This window comes from Canis lupus, chromosome X (assembly GCF_048164855.1).
Source record: "Canis lupus baileyi chromosome X, mCanLup2.hap1, whole genome shotgun sequence".
In the NCBI taxonomy this organism is placed as follows: domain Eukaryota; kingdom Metazoa; phylum Chordata; class Mammalia; order Carnivora; family Canidae; genus Canis; species Canis lupus.
In genome coordinates, this window is record NC_132876.1 from 49,068,934 (window position 1) to 49,095,385 (window position 26,452).

General features: G+C 39.3%; 2 protein-coding genes across 4 annotated transcripts in view; one reads left to right on the plus strand and one right to left on the minus strand.

Annotated features, from left to right (window-relative positions):
• Window positions 1–4,898: 4,898 nt before the first annotated feature.
• Window positions 4,899–26,452, minus strand: part of DRP2 (dystrophin related protein 2) — a 68,124-nt gene continuing 46,570 nt past the window's right edge. Inside the window, exon 25 of the transcript XR_012026639.1 lies at window positions 4,899–5,021. The gene's annotated coding sequence lies outside the window, so the exon portion shown is untranslated. The remainder of the gene's footprint in view (window positions 5,022–26,452) is intronic.
• Window positions 6,596–25,431, plus strand: TAF7L (TATA-box binding protein associated factor 7 like). Of its 3 annotated transcripts, none has more exons than XM_072817738.1 (13): window positions 6,597–6,891; window positions 9,846–9,913; window positions 10,844–10,922; window positions 12,225–12,358; window positions 13,016–13,142; window positions 13,386–13,441; window positions 16,703–16,744; window positions 17,533–17,680; window positions 17,982–18,095; window positions 18,880–19,152; window positions 19,349–19,461; window positions 20,817–20,876; window positions 24,591–25,431. In XM_072817738.1, the coding sequence occupies exons 1-13, from the start codon at window positions 6,633–6,635 to the stop codon at window positions 24,633–24,635; spliced, it is 1,518 nt and encodes a 505-aa protein (XP_072673839.1). In that variant the 5' UTR covers window positions 6,597–6,632; the 3' UTR covers window positions 24,636–25,431. The 3 variants fall into 3 exon arrangements, with proteins under 3 accessions (XP_072673840.1, XP_072673839.1, XP_072673841.1); XM_072817740.1 differs by lacking the exon at window positions 6,597–6,891 and adding an exon at window positions 7,456–7,609; XM_072817739.1 differs by lacking the exon at window positions 20,817–20,876 and having other exon boundaries at window positions 6,596–6,891.

Here is a 26,452-nt window from a genome sequence, read left to right on the forward strand (position 1 = left end):
GCTCCATGCACCGGAAGCCTGATGTGGGATTCGATCCTGGGTCTCCAGGATCGCGCCCTGGGCCAAAGGCAGGCGCCAAACCGCTGCGCCACCCAGGGATCCCAGAGTCCCTGTTTTTTAGTTACTTTTTAAAAGTTTATTTATTTAGTTAGTTAGTTTTTTTAAGTTTATTTATTTTTAAGTAATCTCTACACCCAACATGGGGCCTGAACTCATGAACCCAAGATCAACAGATGCATGCTCTTCTGACTGAGCCAGCCAGGCACCCCTATACAATCTTTTTTTAAAAATGTAGAGATGGCTCTAATAGAAGTGCTGCTGGTCATTTTAATAAATCCTATCTCCTTAAGACAGAGCTTCCTCCAATGAAAAATGCTGGAGCTGAGAGTTAACACTAAGCCAAAATTGAAGCCAGAGTGGCCAGACATTGTCTCCTTCCAGCAATAGTTCTTTGGTGGGATAAAATACTGGGATGGACAATTTGTCCAGAAATAAAGAATCCCTGTGTTTGAGCTACATCAGCAAAAAGACAGAGCAGGAAACTCCAAAAGTCCTTCCGTTCACAAAAGCAGGAAATAAACTGACACTGTCAAAATCAACTTTATAAGAACTCTAGAAGATAACAAAAAATTTATAGCATCTTTGCTTGTTGAGTGACATCACCAAAAATTGCAGACTAGGGAACTCCAGGGTTCCATCTCTCCACAAAAATATATAGATGTTAAAAGCTGCCAAATTTTGTGAAAAGTCTGGAATCTAGTAAAAAACTTACAATAGGTAGTGTAAAAAGAAATGGCTGCTTTGCAGTAAAAGAGTACAGTGGTGTTTCTGATCACCTGCCTACCAACTTCCTACTTCCCAGGTCTCCAGCAGCCAGGAATATGACATCTTGCAGTCATGGCACAGGTTGATACCACCAGAGAGAGCAATATGGGTCTTATTCTCAAAGATTAAGGGCCTGCCTTTATTTCACCTGACTTAGAGCATTCCTCGGGCTTTCTGGGTAGTTTTTGCAGAAAGCATTTAAAGGCAGTATTGTCTGGAGCAGCCCAGGAAAAGAATAATAATTAGGACAACCAATAGATAGACTGAAAGGCCTGAGAAAGAAGAGGCTGCAAAAGGAAATATGTGGGAGAATAAGAGTTTTTAATAGCTTTCATGTGTACTGGGAAATCGAGAGAGCCACATGCATGCCCAGAGCTGCACACATGATCAGAAAAGTCCTGAGAAGACCTAAGCTTTCACTTCTGGCTGACCTTCAGGATTTGTGCAAGCAAGAACTGAAGGCTAAAGCGGAGTCATTAATGGACTTGGCTAAGCATTGAAGGAGTCCCCCAACACAGAACCAGTTGGCAAAAATTGGGAGAGTACTTTTTCTTTCTCTTTTTTCCTCTTCTGTTTTTCTTTTCTTGACTCCAGGCATTTAAGGAAATTCTGTCAAAATACTAGTTGACCACTAAGCTAATTGAATGCAAATTCCACTGAACATATTCCAGAATAGAGACTTTACAAAAATAGTTTAGACTATTAAACATACAAACAACCACCTACATCAAGAAGCTAAAACAAAACCCGGGGAGTAGCGAGAATAATATTTCAAGGGTTGCCATATTGTAATATTCAGAATATCCAGTTTTCAACAAAAATTGCAAGGCATGCAAAGGAAGTAGAGAGCATGGCCCATTCACAGGTAAAAGGAAATTAATAGAAACTTCCTTGAAGAGATGCTGGATTTACTAGGCAAAGACCTTTTTTTTAAGATTGTAAAAATTTATTTATTCATGAGAGACAGAGAGAGAGGGGGGCAGAGGGAGAAGCAGGCTCCCTTCAGGGAGGCCGATGCGGGACTCGATCCTGGGACTCCAGGATCACGCCCTAGGTCTAAGGCAGGCACTAAACTGCTGAGCCATCCAGGGATTCCCCCTAGACAAAGACTTTAAATCAATTGTCTTAAATATGTCCAAAGAGCTAAAGGAAGCCAAGAGCAAAGAACTATAGGAAATCAGTAGAATGATGTCATACCAAATAGAGATGATCAATAAAGAGATATAATTTATAAAAAAGAACCAAAAAGACACTTTGGAGTTGAAGAGTACCATAAGTAAAATGAAAAATTCCCTAGAGGAGAGAGTTTTGAGCAAGATTTGGCCAAGCAGAAGAAAGAGTCAGTGAAATTGGAGATAGATCAATCCAGATTATCCACTCTCAGGAGTAAGAAGAAAAAAGAATGAAGAAAAATTAAGAGAGTCTAAGAAACTGGTGGCACACTATCAAACATATTAACCCATAATCCCATATTAACATAATGGGATTTCCAGAGGGAGAGAACAGAGAAAACGGGGAATAAAGAATATTTGAAGAAATAATGGCTGATAACTCCCCAAATTTGATGAAATACATGTATCTACATGCCAAGAAGCCAACAAACTCCAAGCAGGATAAATTCAAGAGACCCATAAAGATACTCTATAGTCAAATGGTCAAAAACAAAGCCAAAGAGAATTTTGAATGCACAAAGAAGTGATTCATGATGTACATAAGAGCCTCAATATGATTAACAGCTTATTTCTCTTCAGAAATCATGGAGGCCGGGGCACCTGGGTGGCTCAGTGGTTGAGGCTTTGGCTCCGGTCATGATCCCGGGGTCCTGGGACCCAGTCCTGCATCAAGCTCCCCACAGGTAGCCTGCTTCTCCCTCTGCCTATGTCTCTGCTTCTCTCTATGTGTCTCTCATGAATAAATAAATACAATCTTAAAAAAAAGAAATCATGGAGGCCAGAAGGCAATGGGGTCACATATTCAAAGTGCTGAAAAAAACTTGTCAAGCAAGAATTCTGTATCAGTCAAACTACACTTCAAAAATTAAGTAGAAATTAAGACATTCCCAGGTAAACAAAAAACTCGTTTGCTACTAGTAGATCTGACCTATAAGAAATGCTACAGAGTCCTTCAGGCTGAAATGAAAAGACGTTAGACAGTAACTCAAAGCCATATGATAAACTAATGAACAGTGCAAAGGTAGCTACAGAGGCAAATGTAAAAGCCAGTATTATCATATTTTTGGTTTGTAACTCCTCTTTTCATCTTATACAGTATTTAAAAGCAAATACATACCAATAATTATAAATCTATGCTATTGAACACACAATACATAAAGGTATAATTTGTGACATTAATAACATAAAGAGGAGGACAGAGCTATAAATAAAGGTAGAATTTTTTATATAATTGAAGTCGAGTTGTTATTAATTAAAATTACATTTTTATAGCTTTAGAATGTTATATGTATTTCCCATAGTAATCACTAAGAAATATCTATAGAGTATATATACAAAAGGAAATGAAAAGGGAACCACAATGTGTCACTACAAAAAAAAAAAAAAAAGAACTAAACACAAAGGGAAATCAGGGACAAAAAAAAAAAACCCTATAAGACATGTAGAAAACAAATAGCAAAATATCAGAAGTCCTTCCTTATTAGAAATTACTTTAAATGCAAATGGATTAAAATTTTCAATCAAAAAGGAAGAAAGATTGGCAGAATAAATAACTATTGGGCCAAAGAAGAAATCACAAGGAAAAGTAGAAAATAACTTGAGACCAATGAAAATGAAAATGCAGCATAACAAAACTTATGAGATATAGCAGAAGCAGTGCTAAGACAGAAAGTTGCAGCTATAAGCCCATTTAGAAATATCTTTAATCTACAACCTTACTTTACATTTTAAGCAACAAAAAAAGAACAAACTAAACCTAAAGCTAACAGAAGGAATGAAATAATAATGATTAGAGCAGAGATAAATAAAATGGAGAATAGAAAAACAATAAAGAAAATCAATGAAACCAAAAGTAGATTCTTTGAAAATATCAACAAAATTGAGAAATCTTTAGCTAGACTAAAGAAGACTTGATAACACTGGAAAAGAGATTGAGGACATTACTGTTGACTTTACAGAAATAAAAGGATTATAAGAGAATACTATTAACAATTGGACATAAGCAAGTTGGACAGCCTAGATGAAATGGAAAAATTCCTAGAAACACAGTTACTGAAGCTGAATTATAAAGAAATAGAAAATCTCAACAGATCTATTATCAATAAGGAGATTAAGTCAGTATCAAGAACCTCTCAACGAAGAAAAACTCAAATCAGATGGCCTCACTGATTACTTCTACCAAACATTACACATATTAACTCCTATGTTTCTCAAACTATTCCAAAATATACAAGGAGAAAATACTTCCCAACCCATTGTATAAGTGAAAGAATCCAGATACAAAAGGACAAATATTGTATGACTCCACTTATATGAGGTACCTAGAATAGGCAAATTCACAGAAACAGAAAGTGGAATAGAAGTTACCAGGGTCTGTAGGGGAGCAGAAAATGGGGGAATACCTGTACATCTAGTTGTATAGGGGAAGTCTTTGTAAACAGACACAGTCAAGGAACCTGGGATTAAATTATGTATTGGGTCCACCATTTTACTACATGTGTGACATGGGTCAAGTTAATTAACCTTTCCAAATCTCAGTTTACTTATCTGGAAAGAAAACCCAGGAACATAGTTACACCAAACTCATAGAGCAATTGTAAGGGTTGACTGAAATAATGCATACCAAATGGTTAGCAAAGAGCTTACGCATCTAAAAGGTGCTCAACGAATGTTAGCTATTATTAGCCTTCCAATGGTTTCTGGCCCATAACTCAATAAATTTCTGTTGAAGGAATACATGAAACTGTGTATGTGCTATAATGATGAAATTGATTGAACCCACAGTTGGGGGAGAGGATGGGGTCCCGAAGAATTTATTGGAAAGACAGCAACATGACAAACCAGAGCCCAGAAATATATCTGTATGTATTTGACAATATTATAATATGTATATGATACGTTTTTATCTGTACATCAGTGGCACATCTTGGATCAGCTCTCTCCCAACAAGAGAAACCACAATTTTCATGCCCTTTGCCTTCTTGCACATCCCATTCCATTCTTCCTGAAGAAGGGGCTGGAAATCTGGCAACAAAGGGAAAAAAAATCACATAAATGTATGCCTGTATCTTAAGGGTAATTTTTGTCTCTTTCCATGAAACTTTTACCATATTTTAAGGATCTAATAAATATTTAAAATCAAATCTGGCAATGAGATTCTCAATTAACGTCTGTTAGATGATTGAATTTTAAGTGAGCAGTTACTATGTACCTTTCTACCTATAGGATGTTCCCATGACACTTTTGTCAGGGTACTATTTTTATTTATATACTATTTATATCTGACTCTTTTAATATTTTTTAAAAGATTTTATTTGAGAGAGAGCTAGAGAGAGAATGAGCAGGGAGAGTGGCAGAGGGAAAGGGAGAAGCAGACTCCCCACTGAGCAGGGAGTCTGATGCAGGGCTTGATTCCAGGACCCTGGGATTATGATCCCAGCTAAAGGCAGACACTTAACTGACTGAACCACCCAGGCATCCCTCTTTTAATGTTTTTAAAGTAATCACTACACCCAAGTGGTGCTTGAACTTCGGACCTCCAAGATCAAGGGTCACACACTCTACTGACTGAGCCAGCCAGGCATCCCTCTGATTCCTTTTTTTTTTTTTTTTAAAGTTCTGAAGGGTTCCTGCCCTTCAGAAGGGCTCAGTCAGTAGACTCCTGACCTCAGGGTCCTGAGTTCTAGCCTCACAATGGGTATAGAGATTACTTTTAAAAATCAAAAAAAAAAAAGTCTTGAAGCAGATTTCAATGTTACTGCACAAGATAAAAATAATTAGGGGATTGGGAGAGAATATGGTTATTTAAGATAACAGAAAGATCAGCATATACCAGGGTGCCTGGGCGGCTCGGTTGGTTAAGTGTCTACCTTTGGCTCTGGTCATGATTTCCAGAATATAACCTGGAATTAGGCTCCTTGCTCAGCAAGGAGTCTGCTTGTCCCTCTCCCTCTGCCCCCCTCCTGTTCTCTGTCTCTTTCTCAAATAAATAAACAAAATCTTAGGAAAAAAGATATCAGCATATGGAAATAAAGTTCACAGTTGTTAGAGGTGGGCTGCAAAATTGGTTCTGAGCTTCCTAGCAGCCATCACAAGGAAAGTTAATTACATAATTCACATTGTCAATATGATTAAAAACACAATCAGCTATTTTAGCTACCAAAAAAATGGAATTTTTCCTTTGAGTTATTAAAGACTTATTTTGCGATGCAAATGCCTTTAAGAATATGCTGTACTACATGAAAAATTAGTTTCATTGGTCTATTTTGTATTATAACCCTTGATATAAAGATCGGTGGATGGATTCCAAAAAGGACCAAAATAATTCTGCCTATCTGAAACTTTGATAATTTAGCTTCACTGAATGAAAAAAAAATTGTTTTTCTTATTCAGGAGAAACGATTGTACAATAATTAGTCTTCCAAAAATATTTATCCGTTACGATTAAGTTTAGATATATATTAGGCAGTAGAGATTTCACCACTATCATCTCTAACAGGCACCCATGCTGTCCCTTAATATTATCCCTACGTCTTTAAGGAGGATACCTTTGACATCATTTCATGAAAGTTCTGGAAGCTTCAAACTCACGTGACTAAACAGGAAGCCATTTTACAACCTCAAGGAGCGTAGACCATGGAGCACCCTGAGGTACCGCCTCCCCGCCCGTTAGAAAATGATTCGACACCAACAGCTTCAACATCAGAAGTAACGAGCTCACAAGATCCGCAAATTCCGGTCGACAACGAAGCTGAAACCGCTGGCGACCAGGCCGCCAGTACTGCCAGCCGCCCGGACACCCAAACTCCAGGCGACCATGTCACCCAAGCTGATGCCGACAGCGGCAGCCAGGTTGTTACGTCAACTGCTGTGGAAAACTTACAGGAAGGGAAAGGTAAGTGGCTTTATTTATTTATTTTTCCTCATAGGTTATGGATATTGTTTGAGAGAAGCGAACCGCCATAAGTTTATCTGAACTGAGACTCCCTTTAGGTGAAATAAGTGCTTATCACTTGCACGTCCCCGTCTGAAAGGTGTACAGTAGTGTCTCTCGCTCAAGAAGAGAGCAGTTCATTAAGTTAAAGTATTTGGGGCACGGAGTCTAGTTATTTAGTGGCTTTGCGTGGCGGCGTGTTTGTCACCAGGCGAGGTCGCCTTGCCAAGGGGCAAATCGGTAAAACCTAACGGATTCGAGGAGCAAACAAAACGTGCCTCCCCTTTTACAAATACCACCGTGTACCGCCCCGCAGGTGCCCCCCCCCCCCGCCCCGTAGGAGAGGACTTTGTTTTGAAGCTTTGCTCAGTTAGGTCCCCGCGGCGCTCAGCGCCCCTCCAGCCTTCCTTGCCCGGCAGGGCACGCGGTGAACCGGCCGCCGCCTCGAGGCCACCCGCCGGTCCAGTTGGCCCCGGCCGCGGAGGCGTGGCTAGGCGGGGCGGGGCGGCGCGCGCGGCTCCTACCTGTCGCCAGGCGGTGGGTCCGCAGCCCGCCTCCACGCCCGCTGCCCGTGAGCCCACTCACGCCCTCGCCGGAACCCGCCCCCCTACCCAGGGAAGAGAGGCGGCTTCCCCCCGCGCAGCCTTTCCGGTCCTGGCGCTACACAGCCGAGCCGCGGGTGAGTCGGGCGGTCAGAGGGTTCCCCGGCGGGTCAGCGCCCCGCTCCCGCGCGCCGCGCTTAGCTCCGCAAGCCCGCCTGGACAGCGAGGCGCGAAGGCTGGGGACCCTTGGCCCCGCGAGAAGCTTTCCTGGGAAATTGGATCAAATCCTATGAGCTGGACTCATCCTTGGAAGCTTAGTGCCCCTGGGATAAGGATGGAGTGGTCATTGCTTCCAGATTGCAGCCAGGGACTGTGAACTTGAGAAAATACCAATTTAGGCTTGTGCTGACTTGTGCTGCCTGGAGCATGCTGTTAGGCACCCTCTAGCTGGCTATAATTCTAATGCCAGGTCTGATTGCGCTGCAACGAGGCGGCGCTGGGGGTGAACGATGGAGAGCAGTCCTGTTAGTTTAATTACTTATCAAAGAGTGTCTGGGGAAAAAATGGATGCCTTTTCTTAAAAGAAATACGATAACCCGGTTCATTGGGTAAATGAAGGTAACAAATTTTTAAATAATTAAAGCTCATTTCAACTAGGGTTATCCATCTCTTCTGAAATTGTTTCGACTCTTAAATTCTTTAAGAGAGGAGATGCTAGAAAGGTACTGAAACGAACAAAAATGCCCTATTTGTAGTTCTGCAGAAAAATCTGAAGGTTACTTCTGATTTGATAAAATCTTGCTTAGCAGCTAGTTCTTCAAATAATCTGTATTTCTGCCCCCAATGTTGTATTTGCTACTTTTCATTCTGTTAAGCAATGTGCCCAGCTCCAAGATTTTTAATTTCATTTATTTTAATTAATTTTTTCCCTTATGTTTACATTCAGTTTCTGTATTGTATTTAGATAGATAGATAGATAGATAGATATAATTCTATGAAGCAGGAAGAGAAGAAATGACTATCACAAATAATCTCTCTCTCTCATCCTGGGTGTCTCCTTTTCCACTGCTGACCTCTCTCTTGCTTTCTATGCGTTTCTGGTAGTTTCTGAAGTCATAGTAAAGGACTGGTGAATGATTTCACCATAATAGGGTCTCAGACTCACTTGTATGTGTTTTTAAAAATGATTCCAATGCTTTTAAGTGAGATTCAAATGGTTTACAAAGTATTAGGAGCTGTGACTATCTGGAGATTTTAATCTAATTTAAGGTATAAGATTTTATAACTTGGTGTATAGCATAATGTCCTTAAAGCATAGGAAGACCTTGTCAGGTTTCATATATGTATAGCACTTTCTTTCCACCCTGTGAGAAAAAATTTCCTCAGCAGTGTGAGCCCTAAAATCCAACATGCAAGCCACTTACAGATATATCCCAAATAGGTGGAAAATTAGATTAAAAATAAAGATGAACGTTGATGAGATTATTCACTTTACAAAAGGTTGGGTTTTTTTTGTTGTTGTTGTTGTTTTTGTTTTGTTTTGAAATAAAGGAATCCATCTTAGGATTCCTTTAAATAACTTTTGGAGTATTTCAAGTAAGTGGTGGTTGTGAGAACTAAATGAAATAACAGACCAAATGCACACAGTGAAGTTCCTAGCATACAGAATGTACACAATAAGTGTTAATAATGAATTCATTAATTGGGTTTTATAATATTTCATATTATCCCTTCAAGAAAGGGTTTATTCTGTGAACTTAAATGTGCTCATATAGATGGCCTAGCCATAAGAACGGGACTCCTGACTTTTCTCCAAGGTAGCTCAGAGCCGTTGATGCTGACTTTAGAGTTGTAAAAGCTACCTGCTCTCCCACTAGCTTAATTCCTACCAATCCATTAAGGTGAATGAAATATTAAAAATTAAGCTGTTCTCTTCAAATCATCATAGAACATTTCTGCCAGTGGTTTTGGATGATTTTGGCCTTTGGTTGGCGCTCTTCCCTATAGAGGCATGTAGTTTGCTTCAGTAGCCACCACTGTGTTGATGAATTGTGGTCCTTTACCTAAGGGTCTAAGAATATTAAGACGACTAAATCATGTTTCCTAACAGCTGTTACTTCATTGGTTATCATGTAATTTGGGCTATCCTTGGAAAACGTGCATATATATTGGAAGGGATATAAGATGACTTTTAGAAATAATCAAGTTATGTCAAATAAGGTACTTCAAGGTGTGCAGGCATCGTTCCAGTGAGGATTATGGGCTAGATCTTGTATAATGTAACCAGTACTACCAGAAGTGGTCAGCAGAGGGAGCAAGATGAGTTTTTGGTCACTGTCAATTTTGTTTTTGCTTTCATGAACTCAAAAACAGAGATGAGTAAAACCCAGGATGAACCTCCTCATGAACTTGAGAACCAGTTTATATTGCGTCTGCCTCTGGTAAGAAACCCTTGTATCTCAGACCAAATATCTTTAGTACATATGTATTAGCTCTGCTTGGATCCTTTCTTTTTTAATTTAAATTCAATTAGCCAACATATAGTACATCATTAGTTTCAGATGTAGTGTTCAATAATTCATCAGTTGCATATAAGCTCTGCTTGGATTCTCTAGCATTTCTATTTAAGGTATGCTATAAAAACTAAGAACATTTGTTTCCCAGGAATCGTGTTCTATTAAACAGTCCTATCCTAGTGTGTACTCTTTTAGCTGAATTTCTTTCATCTTGTACATGCTGCCTATCATGTGGGCTGATTTCCTGACAAACAGCTGTGACAGTGAGGGATTCAGTCACTTACCAGAGGTGCTAACAGTCTGTTCACTGGACAGCCAAGATAAGACTCCTCTAAAATCCTTTCTGTCACCTCAAAAGGGGCAATTAAAGGGGGACCATCACTATTTCCTCAAATTCATCACCATGCAAGGCTCTTGAAGCTCATCTTAACATTGTGTTAGTGTCTCTTCTCCCTTTGATACCTGCATTCAAGTAGTATTTAGTCTAAGAAAGCTATATTAAAAACAGGTTTCAAAAAGGTATTTTCCCAATTAGAGCTACTTAATATACCCAGTAAACTGCAGCTAAGCCTTTCCTTAGCAACAACTGAAGGGCAGCAGTGAGACGCAGGAATGCAGAGCTAGAAAAAGGCATTAAAAAAAAAGAAAAAGGCATTAACTCTAGCTAAGAAACAACAATGAGGTTAGTCAGCCTCACCCCAACTTGACTTAGAGCACAGTATGTCATAGTGCATGGCATTATTCTTAACATTTGGGAGGTTTAAGATTTAATTTAAGAGAGGACTTGTCTGTGACACATCTATTAGTTGCCAAGTAGACAATTCATCCTGATTTTTCAATCTACCTCCTTTTTAGGAACATGCATCTACTGTCAGGAAGATAGTACATTCCAGAAGTGTTGCCATGAAGGATAAACTAAAAATTGACTTATCTTGTAAGTAGTTAATATCCATTTACCATACATCGAACAGTAGCTTATTATGGGATTGCCATGTGCCAGACACTATACTAGATACTAAGGGTGTAGCAAAGAACAGGATATGGTCTCTGCCTTGAAAGACTCTAAGAGAGGCTTAACTCATTCTCATATCTTCTTTTTTGAGGAAAGGAACTAGAAATTATGTAATTTGAGGTAATTATTATAGTATGTATAAGGAAAAACATGGGAGTTGACTATGCAATTTGTATCCTGATTTTTGTCTCCTACATACAAACTTTGTGACTTCTGACTGTCCAGGGGAATGAAAAATGAATGTACTGTTCTTTGTTTATGAAAGTGACATATCTTTCTCTTTTGAATGATATTTATTAGGTGTTTTAAATACAGAGAAGTACATAAAGAAGAAAATTTAAAATGGCCTATAATGCCATCATTCAGGTAGCCCTTATTGACATTTTTAAAAAGGTAATACAAGTTCATAGTTAGAAAATTTAAATAAAACAAAAGTTCAAAAAGAAGAGTGAGACTCTCCTTTGCAATGCCCCAGCATTAATGCCAAAGGTAACTAATAATAACTTTCTCCTCATGTTTCCTTACATATAAAATTTTTATGCACAACTAACATTTAAATCGTCTATATCTTTAAAGGTTCCTTAAAGAATTAAAGACACAAAATGAGTCATGTCCAACATCATTCTGAATTTTTCTTTTTCACGTAATATTAGAAGATTACACTTGAATCCTCTTGTGTTAAAAAGGACATTCAAAAAAATAAAATAAAAAGGACATTCATATTTGAGACATCTGGGCAGGAGTCAGAGTTGTCCATATATGAATATATATATATTCCTACGGTGCATGGATATTGTGTAGAATCTTATCCTTGTGGAGATTATAACTTCAGTTTTACTAGCACTATTCTGAGATCAACCCTTTCTTCGCTTGACCCTTTGAAAATATCCAGGTACAATGACATAAGTGAGTGCTTCTAATGGTGTCAAAATGAATGGGCTAGCATGGAGTTTGCCTTTCAGGAGAATGAAACCACTTCATCCTCATTTAGTTCACAGTGATTACAAGAAACTTAGCTGCTTTTGATCGAGCAGCATAAACATATACCCTGCCTTCTTTTCTCTGGGAAGTTACTAATTACATACACAATTCTAGCATTATGAGAAATAGTAGGTTTCGCTGAAAGACTAGTCTGTCCCACTTAAGTCTTCATTACTCAAATCCTAGGAAGCTTAGGAATGCACTGGGAAGATGTTAACTTTAATTTTTCCTACCTCTCTTCAGCTGATGGACGTCATGCAATTGTTGAGGTAGAAGAAATCTCACTAGCCGCAAAGCTGGTTGATTTGCCATGTGTTATTGGAAGTCTGAAAACTCTTGATAAAAAAACTTTTTATAAAACAGCAGATGTTTCTCAGGTATGGATGAGTTTTCTTAATCTACTAGCCCTTATACCCTTTGAGGAGTCCCTTTCTCCCTACTCTCTTTCAGTGCTCCTTCCCACTTGGTGAATGGCTGCTTATCATTTCTAATTCCAGCTCAATTGCACAGGAATACAAAGGCATGTTCTGGTTTGGTGTTTGATCCATAACTTTTGACTGTTTAATTTTATCCAAATAGCTTTTAGATAAAAAAGGTTTATGTTTGCCATTTGTAATGATTTTCACCTGAAAAAAATGAGGATCTGGGATCTTCTTCTGAACTTTCTGCTAAAGCAAGATGCTGTTAATTCTGGAAATTTATATTTGTTCTTTTCATCATCTTAATTGTTGACTTCCTGTTTGCCTTTAAATCAAAATGCTAAGATATGTTTGTTTTTAACATGTTTCCTCTGCAGTGGTAAGAATTTGAACTAAAACAAACAAACAAAAACAAAACCCAGAATCCATATACAATGCTGCTGAGACAGAGAGAACGAATAGGCATGTATATTAATACTTGGTTTTCTGGAAACGTCAAGTTAACAGTCTCCTTATTTCTATGCTCCAGGATTTCTGGTAGTAAAGATGATCGTGATTCATAATAATCCAAAATTTGTGGCCCAAAGTCAACTTCTTTATCTTTGTTAAATTTAGATGCTTGTGTGCACTCCTGGTGCTGAGCTCCAGTCTTCTCCGGAAGAACCAGTTACTTCTACTGGTCTCAAAGCAATTAGGAAAAGTGAAAAAGAGAGACAGAAAAAATATATCTGGAAGCATGGCAGTAAGTCACCGGCCCCTTGCTCATTCTGGCTGACTATATTTATCTGCTAAATCCTAATTACTTGTGATCCAGGGACCTGTTACCACACTTAGGTGTTTGGTTCATTAGGCATCCAGACACTTTTAAAGGAACAGGTCATGTCATGCCAGTGGCTTATAGCATGACCTTTCTCTTTATCAAATTCAGATAGAATGTGACTACTAACAGTCATATATGCATTTCACCATGTTGAATTTATTTTAGTTACTCCACCACTTAAGAATGTCAGAAAGAAAAGGTTCCGCAAAACAACAAAAAAGGTTAGTTTCATGCTATTTCCGTGTCTAGTGGGTAGATTGGAAGAGGATTATGGGCGGGGAGGAAAGGGAGATAATCAGTTGGGGATTAATTTGTTCATTCATTTATATGTTTGATAAACATTTATTGTGAGCTAAATGCCAGGCACTGTGTGGTAGCAATTGGGACTATATACTAACAAAAACAGACCTGATCATTTAGGGATCTGGATGTGTCATGAATTTGAAACTTCTGCTAATGTTTTCAGTTTTCAATTGCAAGATCTAGTTTTAAAGCGAACCCATCTAGAACCTGGGAATTGAGAACTGTGGTTATATTCCTAACCTTATCTCAGACTTGTAGAACCTAGAGCAAGCTATAGGAGTATTGTGGCTTGGCTTATTTTTTAAATTAACTTAATTTTGAAATAATTGTAGGTTCACAAGCAGTTGTAAGAAATAAAAGAGATACCATGTCCCCTTTATCCTGTTTTCCTCATTGTAACTTTTTGCAAGACTACAGTTCATTATCACAAACAGGAAATTGATATTATATAATTCACCAATCTTATTCACATTTCTCCAGTTTTACTTGTGTGTGTATTTAGTTCTGTGCAATTTTATCCCACGTGTATGTTTGTGGGCACCTACACAGTCAAAATACTATGTAGTTCTGTCACCACAAGGATCCCTCATCTCGCTCTTTTTTAAAAATATTTTTTAAATATTTTAGACGGAGAGTAAATGGGGGGAGGGGCAGAAGGAAAAAAATCTTCAAGCAGACTCCCCACTGACCGTGGAGCCCAGCACAGGGCTTGATCTCAAGACCCTGAGATTATGACCTGAGCCGAAACAAAGAGTCGGACGCTCAACCAACTGAGCCACCCAGGTGCCCCATTGCCCGTTTATAGTCACACTCATCTTCCTTATACCCCACTCCCCCAGTCTCTAACCTCTGGCAGTCACTGTTATGTTCTCCATCTCTGTAATGCTGTCATTTTCAGAATGTCATATAAATGGAATCATGCAATATGTAACCCTTAATACTGGCTTTTTTCCCACTCAACATAGTTCCCTGAAGATCTGTGCAAGTTGTTGCACGTGTCAATAGCTGATTCCTGTCATTGCTGATTAGTATTCTGTCATATGGATGTCCCACAGCTTGTTTAATTGTTCACCCATTGAAGGACATCTGGGTTGTTTTCAGTTTTCTACTGTTGTAAATAAAATTTCAAGCAGGTTTTTGTGTGAACATAAGTTTTCATATCTTTGGGATATATGCCCAGGAGTGAAATTGCTGGGTCGTATGGTACTTGAAAGTTTAGTTTAGTTTAGTTTTCAGAGAGGAGGAGGGACAGAAGGAGAGAGAATCTCTTTTTTTAAAAAAGCTTTATGTATTTAGAGGGAGAGAGCAGGTGGAGTGCAGGTGGAAGAGGGAGTAGCAGAGGGAGAGGGAGAGAGAGACTCAAGCAGAAACTAAGCACAGAGCCAGATGCTGGGCTCAATCCCACGATGCAGGAGATCATGACCTGAGCCAAAACCAGGGGTTGGATGCTCAAATGACTGCACCACCCAGGTGCCCCAAGAAAGAGAATCTTAAGCAGGTTCCATGCCCAGTGCAGAGCCCAATGTGGGGCTTGATCTCACAACCCTGAGATCATGACCTGAATCCAAGTCAAGTCAGATGCTTAACCTACTGTGCCATGTAGGTGCCCTTTGAACGATTAATTTTATAAGAAACTACTATACTATTTCCAAAGTCGCTGTAACATTATATATTCGCACCAGCAGTGTACATGTGATCCAGTTACTCTGCATCCTCACCAGAATTAGGTATTTGTCACTAGTTTTTTTTTTTTTTAGCCATTCTGATATGTAGTGATCTCATTGTGGTATTAATTTGCATTTCCCTGATGGTTAATGATGTCAAACATCTTCTCATATGTTTTTTTGCCGTCCATATATTGCACTTCAGTGAAATATCTGTCCATGCCTTTTGCCCATTTTCTAGATGGATTTCTTATTATTGAGTTTTAAGAGCTCTTTTAATATTCCAAATACTAGTCCTTTGTCAGATATGTAGAAATTTGCAAATATTTTCTCCTAGTCTATAGCTTATCTTTTCATTTTCTCCACAGGTTCTTTCAAAGAGCGAAAGTTTTTTGTTTAAGTCCACTGTATTGACTTTTCTTTTTAAGGATCTTCCCTTTGTGTCAAGTTTAAGAACTCTTTGCCTAGCCCAGATCCTGAGGATTTTCTATTTCTTTTTTCTAAAAATTTTACATTTTATATTTAAGCCAGCAATCCATTTTTGAGCTAATTTTTGTAAAAGGTGTAGGTTTTAGTCCAAGGTTCGTTTTTAAAAATACTTTATTAATTTATTTGAGACAGAGAGAGAGAGCACACACCTATGTAAGGAGAGGGGCGGGGGAGAGGGAGAAACAGGCTCCCCTTGGAGCAGGACCCCAGGATCATGACCTGAGCTGAAAGCAGATGCTTAACCAGTTGAGCCACCCACGTGCCCCTAATTCAAGGTTCATTTTTTTCTTGCATTTTTCACATCCAATTGCTCTAGCAATATTTGTTTAAAAGACTATCTTTCCTCCATTGTATTGCCTTTGCACCTTGTCAAAAAGCACTTGGGCATATTCGTGCATGTCTGTTTCTGGTTTCCCTATTCTGTTCTGTTGATCCATATGTTGATCCTTCTACTGATATCACAGTGTTGCTATATAAGAAGTCTTGAAACCAGGAAGGCTGTTCCTACTTTATTTTTCTTTGTCAAGATTGCTTTAGCCATTCTAGAGCCTTTACCTTTCCACATAAATTTTAGAATAAGTTTGAAGTTTAGAAAAAGTTTTTTAAGATTTTAAAAATTTATTCATGGGAAACGCACAGAGAGAGACATAGGCAGAGGGAGAAGCAGGCTCCCTGCGGGAAGCCCAATTCAGAACTCGAACCCAGGACCCCGGATCACGACCTGAGCCGAAGGCAAATGCTCAACCACTGAGCCACCCACTATGTCTATGGAAAACCGTGTTAGAATTTTGGTAGGATTTGCATTAAACCTATATATAGATCAATTTGGGGGAGAATTGACAGCTTTACCATGTTGAATCAGTCTATGAACACAGTTGCCTTGGCTTTTATAATGTTGGTCAACAGCATTTATTGAGTGCCTGCTAAATGTGAAACTAAGTTAAGAATACTTTTAGAATTCTTTAAGCTTTAATCAAGTAGAAAATCATAATATAACTTCACTGTTTATTGTGTTTTATTTCATAGCTCATTGATTTCAAACAAATTGAAGAAATCAGCTTTCCTGAGGTAGAGCAATCATCATATAACTTTACTGTTTACCCTTAGTATGTTTTCCTCAATAGCTTATTACTTTGAAGCAATCAAAGAAATCATAAAGGTTATTTTTAAGCCTTCCTTCTCATCTGCCACTGCCATACATGTAAACTGAATTGGATTAATTGAAAAATGGATTCATTGTTCAATGTGTGATAACTCCTAGAGGAAAAGATACAATTTGGCTAGTGACTGTGTATTCCAATCTGCTTTTTTCTCTGATACTTATTTTAAAAGCCATTTCTTGGAAGCCAGTGTTTGCTTTTACCAGCAGTTGTTTGCAATTGCTTGTTCCCCCCTGCAAAGTTCTAATTTCTATTTGTGGCATGACGAATTGGTTGCTGTGGAGATAATTGTCTAAAATTGTATTTAAAGGAGAACATGTAGCTAAGACCCAGTTTTTATAGGAAAATCTGTAACAATAAAGATATGAAGAAGTAAACCCTGGGAATTTGGATCGCTGGCGAAATTACTTCTAAAGAACAAATAAGGAATTGTAGTTCTTTGCCAATATGGATAAGGGCAAATAATTAATAACTGAGACCTAAGGTTGTGCCTCTGAGAGAGGTCTTTAACACAGAATTGCAGATTGAAAAGATTAAATGTATCAAATAATTTGTTTGAATGGGGAAAAAAGTTTACTACAAAAACCCTAGACCCTGGTGGGTATAAAGATTCTTTCGTAAATAGCATTGCTTAAAGTAGAAATTTGGTTGGATGTATATTGAAGAGCCTAATTATTTGAATTCATTTGTATGTAGGACAAGGACATTTCTGGAAAACACAGGATGTTAAATGACCTTACTGGTATCCCGCCTTCCCCCACTTTGGTTCAGTACATTGAATCTCCTGATGTGGAAAAGGAAGTAAAAAGACTCTTGTGTTCAGATGCTGAAGCTGTCAGTGCTCGTATCCTTTTATACTAAATATTTTCTGTGTTGTCTGTTCCAGCCCATATGCGCTTGCTGACAAGTCCTCACGTATTTGTGTGCAATTGTTGATGTGTAGAACTTAGGATTTGGGGAAATGTTACTTCCTAGCTAGGAACACTAAACTCACATGATAGAAATGTATTTACTTGCGTGACTCAATATAAGGTACTTCTTCATACTAGGAATCCAGATAGAATTTGGACTAAATTAAATAGCATTTTCAGCCAGAGTGCCTCTTCCTTTCTTTGTACTTGTTCCTTGATTGCCCTACCTTTCAGGATGGGAAGTCATTGCTGAAGATGAAACCAAGGAAATTGAAAGTCAAGGCTCCATCCTGGGTTTTGCAGTGTCCCCAGGGCTAAGTGACTATATGCAGGGTCATATCTTGTCAGGTAGGTTTATAGCAGCAAAATAAGAGCTTCAGAGAGGACAGGTGTTGACTGTGTGAAAAGCCATTCTCCATAGACTCACTGGCCAATCACAGAAAAAGGAGGCCTTTGTCATTTCATCCATCGCTGGTATTCTAAATGCCTCTGGGCTCTTAGATACTCTAAATGTCTTGATCATTGAATACATGAATGAATGAATGTTAGTGTTTTGCATTTAGTTCCCTCATTGTTCTGGGAAGAGAATAATCTTTTTTTAAGATTTTATTTATTTATTCATGACAGACGCACAGAGAGAGAAAGAGAGAGAGAGAGAGAGAGGCAGGCAGAGACACAGGCAGAGGGAGAAGCAGACTCCAGGCAGGGAGCCTGATGTGGGACTTGATCCCTGGTCTCCAGGATCACGCCCTGGGCCGAATGCAGGCGCTAAACCGCTGAGCCACCCGGGGATCCCGAGAATAATCTTCCTTCAAGAAAATTATTTATAAAATGCATTGGTTTCTGGTGAATTTGAGGGGAAGGAGGATAATTGCAGCTAGAGTGGGAGTCATTTGAAAAGACTGAGATAGGGATGCCAGGGTGGCTCAGCGGTTAAGCGTCTGCCTTTGACTCAGGGCCTGACTCTGGGGTCCAGGATGGAGTCCCACATTGGGCTCCTGCAAAAGAGCCTGCTTCTCCCTCTGCCTGTGTATCTGACTCTCTCTGTCTCTCATGAATAAATAAATAAAATCTTTAAAAAATATAAAAGATTCAGATAGTTTCGCCTTCCTCTCTTCCTTAAAACCAATAGAATATGGTATGCTTCGGGAGATGTCCAGTGATTCTAGCAGTAACAGTGATGATGATGATGATGACGACGACGACGATGACAACGACGAAGACGAGGATGATGATGACGACGAGGATGAGGATGAGGAGGATGAAGAAAAGGACAACTATGGTGATGAGTATGAAGTTGAGGAAGAGGAGGAAGATTATTATGAAAAGGATCTGGAAAGGGAGCTACAGGCCAGGTTCTTTGCATCTGGCCAATATGAGGCAAAGGAAGAAGCCAGTTCAGTAGGTAAGTTATAAAGGAAAAACCAAAAGGGCGAGACAGACTGGGTGGCAGTGCTGAAGATTGACTCTAAACACATGTTAGATGCAGGACTAAGTTTGAGAAGTTATTGCTGAGATGTATACTGGAGTTTTAGTTTCTTTTTATCTCGGCCCACTAGTTTAGGCTCTGTTTAGATAAAATTTCTGTTTATCTCTGTTAGTCATGGATATTCAGAAGCAGATTCATTACATGGAGAGAAAGCTCCAAGAGATTCAATGCAAAGCACAAAGACAGAAGGATCTCATAATGAAAGTGGAAAACCTGACGCTCAAGGTAAATTCTAGCTGGCTGGGATAAAGATATCCTGATATCTTACTTTCAAAATTCTATCTTTGTGTTTCTACTCATGTTGTCTCTGTGCAGCATTCTTATTCATTTGCACACCTAAAGAGCCTCTTAGAAACCCCTAATAAAACATAGCCCTATTCCTTTTACCTGAGTAATTTTGATCATCTCACATAAGCATTTTTGGGAAGAGACCAGGAGGCCTGAGATAATAATCACCAATATTGAACATTTATCATAAGAAAGGCACATAAAGAGCTAACCATTTTACATGTATCATCTCATTTCATCCTCACATTCCTGAAATACAGGTACTGTCACTAGTCCTATTTTATAGATAAGGAATTGGAAATTCAAAGTTAAGTAACTTGCCAAGGACCACAGCAAGTGGTAAGACATAGATTGAATCCTGTTGTTTGTACCAAAATGTATTCATTGCAGTAAAAGAAAATTAACTAAATTCATTTCTAAATGTTATGATGCATGCCTGAAGAAAAATAAATATTTTGCTTTATTTTTGTTAATACATATTTCAACCAAAGGAAAATGTATGTTTAGGCCATGTTTGCATGCTTATTTTAAAGATTTTATTTATTATTTGTTCATGAGAGACACACAGAGAGGGGGAGAGACATAGGCAGAGGGAGAAGCAGGCTACCCGCAGGGAGCCTGATGTGGGACCCGATCCCAAGACCCCAGGATCATGACCTGAGCTGAAGGCAGACGCTCAACCACTGAGCCACTCAGCTGCCCCTGAATGCTTTTTTATTGTAAGGGAAATTCTGAAGCATCTGGAAAATTCCTTGCCAGATTTCATTTTCTGGAGAGCTGTAGTCATCAAAATGGAGCAACGTGACATAGAATGATACCTGTTTAGAGTGTTGTCCTTTAGAATAACCAAGTGATCTAATAGATGCGGGCACACTGTGAAAGATACACCCATATGGTATTATTATGCTGTTGCATGAAGTACTAGTTAGTAATAGTAATATTCTAACCTAGTGCAGGAAAATGAGTGAGTCAGCATCCAGTTCCAAGCCAGCTTTTTAAATAGTTCACCATAGTCAAAGGATTTGTGCTAAAACTAGAAAAAGGTAACATGAAGGCATTCTAACCATTTATTTTAGGGCAAGAAAAAAATTCTGTGTGTAGGGTTATACAATCAAATGACATGGCTCTGTAGTTAGGGGGTACAGTTTTTAGACTCCGAATCCTTTAAAAAGAGCGCTCTTTTGTTACAACTGACCATTTTCTTATCAAACCATTTGTCAAACTCTTTGTCTCACTTGATTCTCTTTTCCCTTGAGACTCAGCATTCATCATTTATACAATTTGTTTTCCAGAATCATTTACAGTCTATGCTGGAGCAGCTTCAGCTACAGGAAATACAAAAAAATGAGCAGGTGAGAAGTGAGTTTTTGAATCAACCAGAAAACATTTGATACAAAGAATCCCTCACCCCATCTCCAATGTCATTTCTGCTGTTCCTTTCACATAAGTAGTAACGGCCAAATATTTTAAATGAGGGTAGCAGGTTGGAAAGATTTTTGTGAAAACTCAATCATTCAACAGATATTGAATGCCTATTAAGTGAAAAGCACAAGATGTCCATACAGTGTTGAATAAGACAGATAATTGTGCTTGTCCTCATGGAGCTAACTATCTACCACAGAAGATTGGCAGTGAGCAAATTATCATACAAATATAAAAGTGCAAGTCACGAAGTGCTGTGAAGCAGAAAAAAAATCGGTGCTATTTGTATAAAAAGAGTTGTGAATTAAATGGAATTAAAATGAGCGGCCTCTTTGAGGAAGCGATATGTAAGCTTTGACCTACAGGAGAAGTCCAGGCGAAGAGGGAATGGAGAGCCTCTTGGGTGAAGCATATGCCAGGTCCCACGTTGGAGAAGAACTTGGCCTCTTGGAGGACCTCTGGAGTATTTAAAGCAAGGAAGGGAGTGACTTAACATAAGGTTGCAGAAGTAGGCAGAGGCCATAGCATATGGTCCCTTGCAGGCCATGATAAGGAGGATGAGTTTTAGTCTTAAGTGTAGTGGGAAACCCATGAAGAGTTTTAAGCAAGAGAGTCACATTTAATTTACACTTTTTAAAGATCACTCTGATTGTTATCTGGGGAATGGATTATAGGGAGGCAGGACTAGAAGCAGGGAGGCCAGTTAGGAGGCTGTGTGGTAGTCTAATAAGAGGTGATGACCACCTGAACTAAGGTGGTGGCAGTGGATATGGGAAGAATAGAATTTTTTTAACTGTAATAAAAATGTTTTTAGGGATCCCTGGGTGGCGCAGCGGTTTAGCGCCTGCCTTTGGCCCAGGGCGCAATCCTGGAGACCCGGGATCGAATCCCACGTCAGGCTCCCGGTGCATGGAGCCTGCTTCTCCCTCTGCCTATGTCTCTGCCTCTCTCTCTCTCTCTCTCTCTCTCTGTGTGACTATCATAAATAAATGAAAAAAAATTTTAAAAAAATGTTTTTATAACAGCTTTGTTGAGGTATAACTCATATGCCATACATTTAAATTGGACAGTTCAGTGGCTTTTAGTATATTCACAGAATTGTGCAACCATCACCATAATCAATTTTAGAACATTTTTATCACCCCAGAAAGAAACCTGCACTCATTACTAGTCACTCCCTGTTTCTTCTGAATTCCTCCCACCTGCCAGACCTAGGCAATCACAAATGTACTTTTTACTAATCTATTTTCCCTATTCTGCTTATTTTATTTAAAGGAAACACATAATATGTGGTCTTTTCTATCTGGTTCTTTCAGTTAGTATATTTTAAAAGTTAGTCTATGTCATGGCATGTATCAGTAGTTTATTCCATTTTGTGGGTGAATAATATTCTAATATTCAATGGTGTGTGTGTCTGTCTGTGTCTGTGTCTATGTGCACGTGCATGCATGTGCATGCATGTACATACCATACCATACATACGATGTTTTGTTTATCCATTCATCTATTGATGGACATTTGGGTGTTTCCCCTTTTTAGCTATCATGAATAATGCTGCCATAAACATTCATATATGGGAGAATGTAATTTAAAGATAGAATTGATGGGACTTGGATCAATTAGTGGGTGTTGAAGAAAGTGTTAAGGATGCATGCCAGATTTCTAACTGGAACAACTGTATTATTTAAAGCCATGAGAGAATGAACAGAGTGAAAAGAGAAGAGGTTAATGTGGGATAAGTGAGGGTCAACTGGCTGTACAGAAAATGGATGCTGACTTCAGCCCTAAAAAACTGAGGATCACAATTTCAAAGAAACTGGAGGCCATATGATGATGGGCTTAGCATGGGGCTTTTAAGGTGGAGACACCATCCCTCATCCCCACTCCTCAGACCAGCAAGGCGAGGGGAATTCTGTATATTCCCTTCCCCTCAGCAAATCACTTAACCAGGTACTACTTAAAACAACCACATGAACAGTTAATGCCAAATTACTTTAGGACCCACCAAACATCTTTGTTTCCGTCCATCTAAGTAGTATTGGGGAGTGCTACTTCCAACACAGAAATGTAGCCATAAACTTTATTCACTCACAGTCCTTTATGTTAGCTCACTTAGCGTAGATGGGTGCCCGCCTTAAGCTAGGTTCTGCAGGGAGCTACAAAATACTTACAGCCCAGTCTCTGCCTCCATCTGGAGAGAGATTCATGAGAGAGACAGGAATTTAAAGGAATTAGGGGTCACTTTTGTCCATAGAGATGAGGGAAGACTTTGTGGAGAAATGATGTTTGGCTGGAGCCTTGAAAGGTAGGGTTTTAATAAAGATATAAGGAAAGGAGGGCATTCTATATAGAAAGTACTATAGCTCAGGGGTGCTGTTGACAGGCTAGAGTTGAGATTTTTGATGGAGGGCATCATGAGCCATCAAAGCTTTTCTCACTGGGGAATAACTCAGGAAGACTTCTCTGCCAGCAGTAGGTAGGAGGAATTGGAGTGGAGAGAGACTAGAGGAAGATATGAGTGCTAGAAGGAATCAGAGCTTAACAATTGATTGGGTTTACAGGACAAAAAGGAGAACAAGGAGGAGTCCGAAGCCGGAGTGACTGGTAAATGGTATGCCACTAGCAGACCACAACAGGAAGGGAATTATTAGGGGTGGCGGGGGTTTGGGGGTGGAGAGGCTAATGAGTCAAATTGGAAGCATGGTGCCTTGGAAGTACTTTTGAAAATGGAAGAGTAGAGGTTGGCTCATGCAGAGAACCGATCATTGAAGCTGTGAGGCTTAGATGAGTTAGGTCGACTGTTTAGCCAGAAGTCTGAACCTGGAGGTGGTGAGAGGAAGAGCCTGTAAGGGGGAAAGAACTGGAGCATGCAGCAGTTGATATCACATCAGCATATGAGGGTAAAGAGCCTCTAAATTACTGTAGTAAGCAATTCTGGTAGTTTGGTAGGTTATGTGCAGCATAGAATCATTTTATAATGCTCTGTCCTTTCATTTTCACAGAATGAAAATCTACACTGGTACAGAGTGACCTAAATTGAGTAACACTCAGAAACAATCTTTGTCCCAAAGATAGTAATGTCTCTCTTAATGTTATTGGTCACTTTGCCATTTCAAGTAAAAAAGAAATTAAATCCTACATCACAAAAGGTTCAGGACTTCTGACTTAGAAAGAATCAGAATAAGTAGAACATCATCAGGACTCCTGACTGGTCAGGTCTCCGGCTCGGTTTCTAAGTATCTAGCATAACATGGCAAGAAGCAGCAGCTAAGACTTGGTTTAAGATCTGGTGTGTTCCGTGGGAGTGAAGGCTATCCCAGCTGCTTTATATTCTTCAAATGTGGCTACAGTGATCCCTCTGTACGCTTTTCCCAGAAGCACAAAGTCTTAACAACAAGCATGTTGAATTTTTAAGCATATTCAATTTTAAAGCTTCCTTTTATAAGTTTGGCACCATAAAAGAAAGCAGCATGCAGCACTCGACTTACCGTGGCACTGTTCTTTGGAACACTGCAAGACGAAGATAACCCTATAAATACCAAATTACAGTAGTTCTCTTTGGCTCATTCAAGTAAATTCTAGGTCAAGTAATGGAACTTAAGATTTTGGATGAATTTTTCATGTTTTTCCACCTCTCCCTACAGCTCATTTCCCTACGGGAACAATTGAAATGTTTTTTGGAGAAGTGAGAGAGCCTTCGCCCTGGCGCAGGAACGTTGGATTCACTATCCAGCCTGAAGACTGGATGAAATTGTATGTGTTTCTGACCCTTTTTTTGAGTCATTTGTATTTGTTTATCTGAACTTTTGTTTTCTAGTCATATCTGAAGTTTAGGGTTGTGTAGAAAGGGACAGAATATAAAAACATAGTAGACCTAAAAACCCAACTTCAATATGGAACTTTGCTTCTCTTTATCAATTTGAGAATTGCTTATATTGCTTCTGTTGTGTTGATGCCATCAAATGATTCAGCCATGCTTGCCAAAGACACTCTAGCCTGAAGGCTATATAGCTGGTTTGAATATGTTTCCAGTTCCCTTTTCCTATAAATTTTAAATATTTCCTAAGACACAAAAAGAATCTTTTCTACCAAAGGCCAGGACCTGCCACAGTGAATTAAGTGCCTACCTCGCAGCAGTTAGCACTAGGTTGTGTCCTGTCTCTGTTTAGGTGATAGGGGCTGCTTTCCTGCTCAGGGATGATTTCTTGCTGCTGTTAGCTTTGTTCTGTTGTGTTTATAAGTTGTGTCTGGTTATTATTTGCCAGCTAAGAGAATAGTTAGAGCAGAGATGAAATTTTGAGCTGTTATCTATATTCTGAGCCTCTTCATTGAAATCCCCACCAGAAAAGATTAGGAAAAATCAGATGCCTGTGATGCCTATGAAGACTCCCTTAAAAACCCTGGATGGGTTTGTTTTTTTCTGCTGTACTGTTAAGGTTTTCTGGTCTGTGTTCTTTGAGCAATAAATAAATTCCTCATTTTAAATGGATTGCTGTCACTTTATTAAATTGCTCCCATGATGGTTGTACTCCTATCCAAAAGAAAACTGGAGATACAGGCAATAAACTACCATTAGGAAATGACAAGATGGTGCCAGTACTGGGCCATCCTCCTAAAGAGCCCTTGGGATAACTTCTAATGAACTAAGCAGATCGTCTCCTATTAACCATATAGCACTGGGATTTCGAGAAAGTGTCTAGAGAAGTGATAAAAATGGCAGCTCCAAAAAAAAATGGCAGCTCCAATATTCGAATCTCATTACATTGTAGTGGAAAGAACACAAGGTTGGAATCCTGGTTCTGCTGTTCACCTTGGGAAAGTCCCTACACCACTTAGAGCTCTAGTATTTTCTCATCTGGAAATCAAGGGTGATAATACTTATGACCAAGAGGCATCTGAGGGGTTTCTGGAAGTAGTCCAGCTAGACCCAGATCTAGTCCCAATCGACAAAGTTGGTGCTGCTCTAGGAAATGAACTCCCAAGTTTTCTGGGCCACTTCTAGTGCTCCCATTCCCAGTTGAAGTTAATCAGCTAGAGGCAGTGAAGAGCAGATCAATATGTATGGGCAAGGCCCATGGATGAGGGTGGAAGGCAAGGAATACTGGGGGCAAATGCAGAGAAGAAGTGGGGTGAAAGGAGCTAGACATGTTAAGGGCAAACAAAATGAAGACTAGGAGAGAAGTTAGAAGACCGCTTGAAGACCAAGGTGATGGGACACCTGGGTGGCTCAGTAGTTGAGCATGTGCCTTTGACTCTGGTCGTGATCCTGGGGTCCTGGGATTGAGTCCTGCATTAGGCTCCCCATAGGGAGTCTGCTTCTCCCTCTACCTATGTCTGTGTGTCTCTCTGTATCTTTCATGAATAAAGAAATAATCTTAGAAAATCATGATATAAAAAATTTTTTTTTTCAGGAGCACCTGGTTGGCTCCAATTGGTTGAGCATCTGACTCTTGGGTTGGGCTCAGGTCGTGGTATCAGGAGCAGACAGAACCGTGCTGAGAGGCAG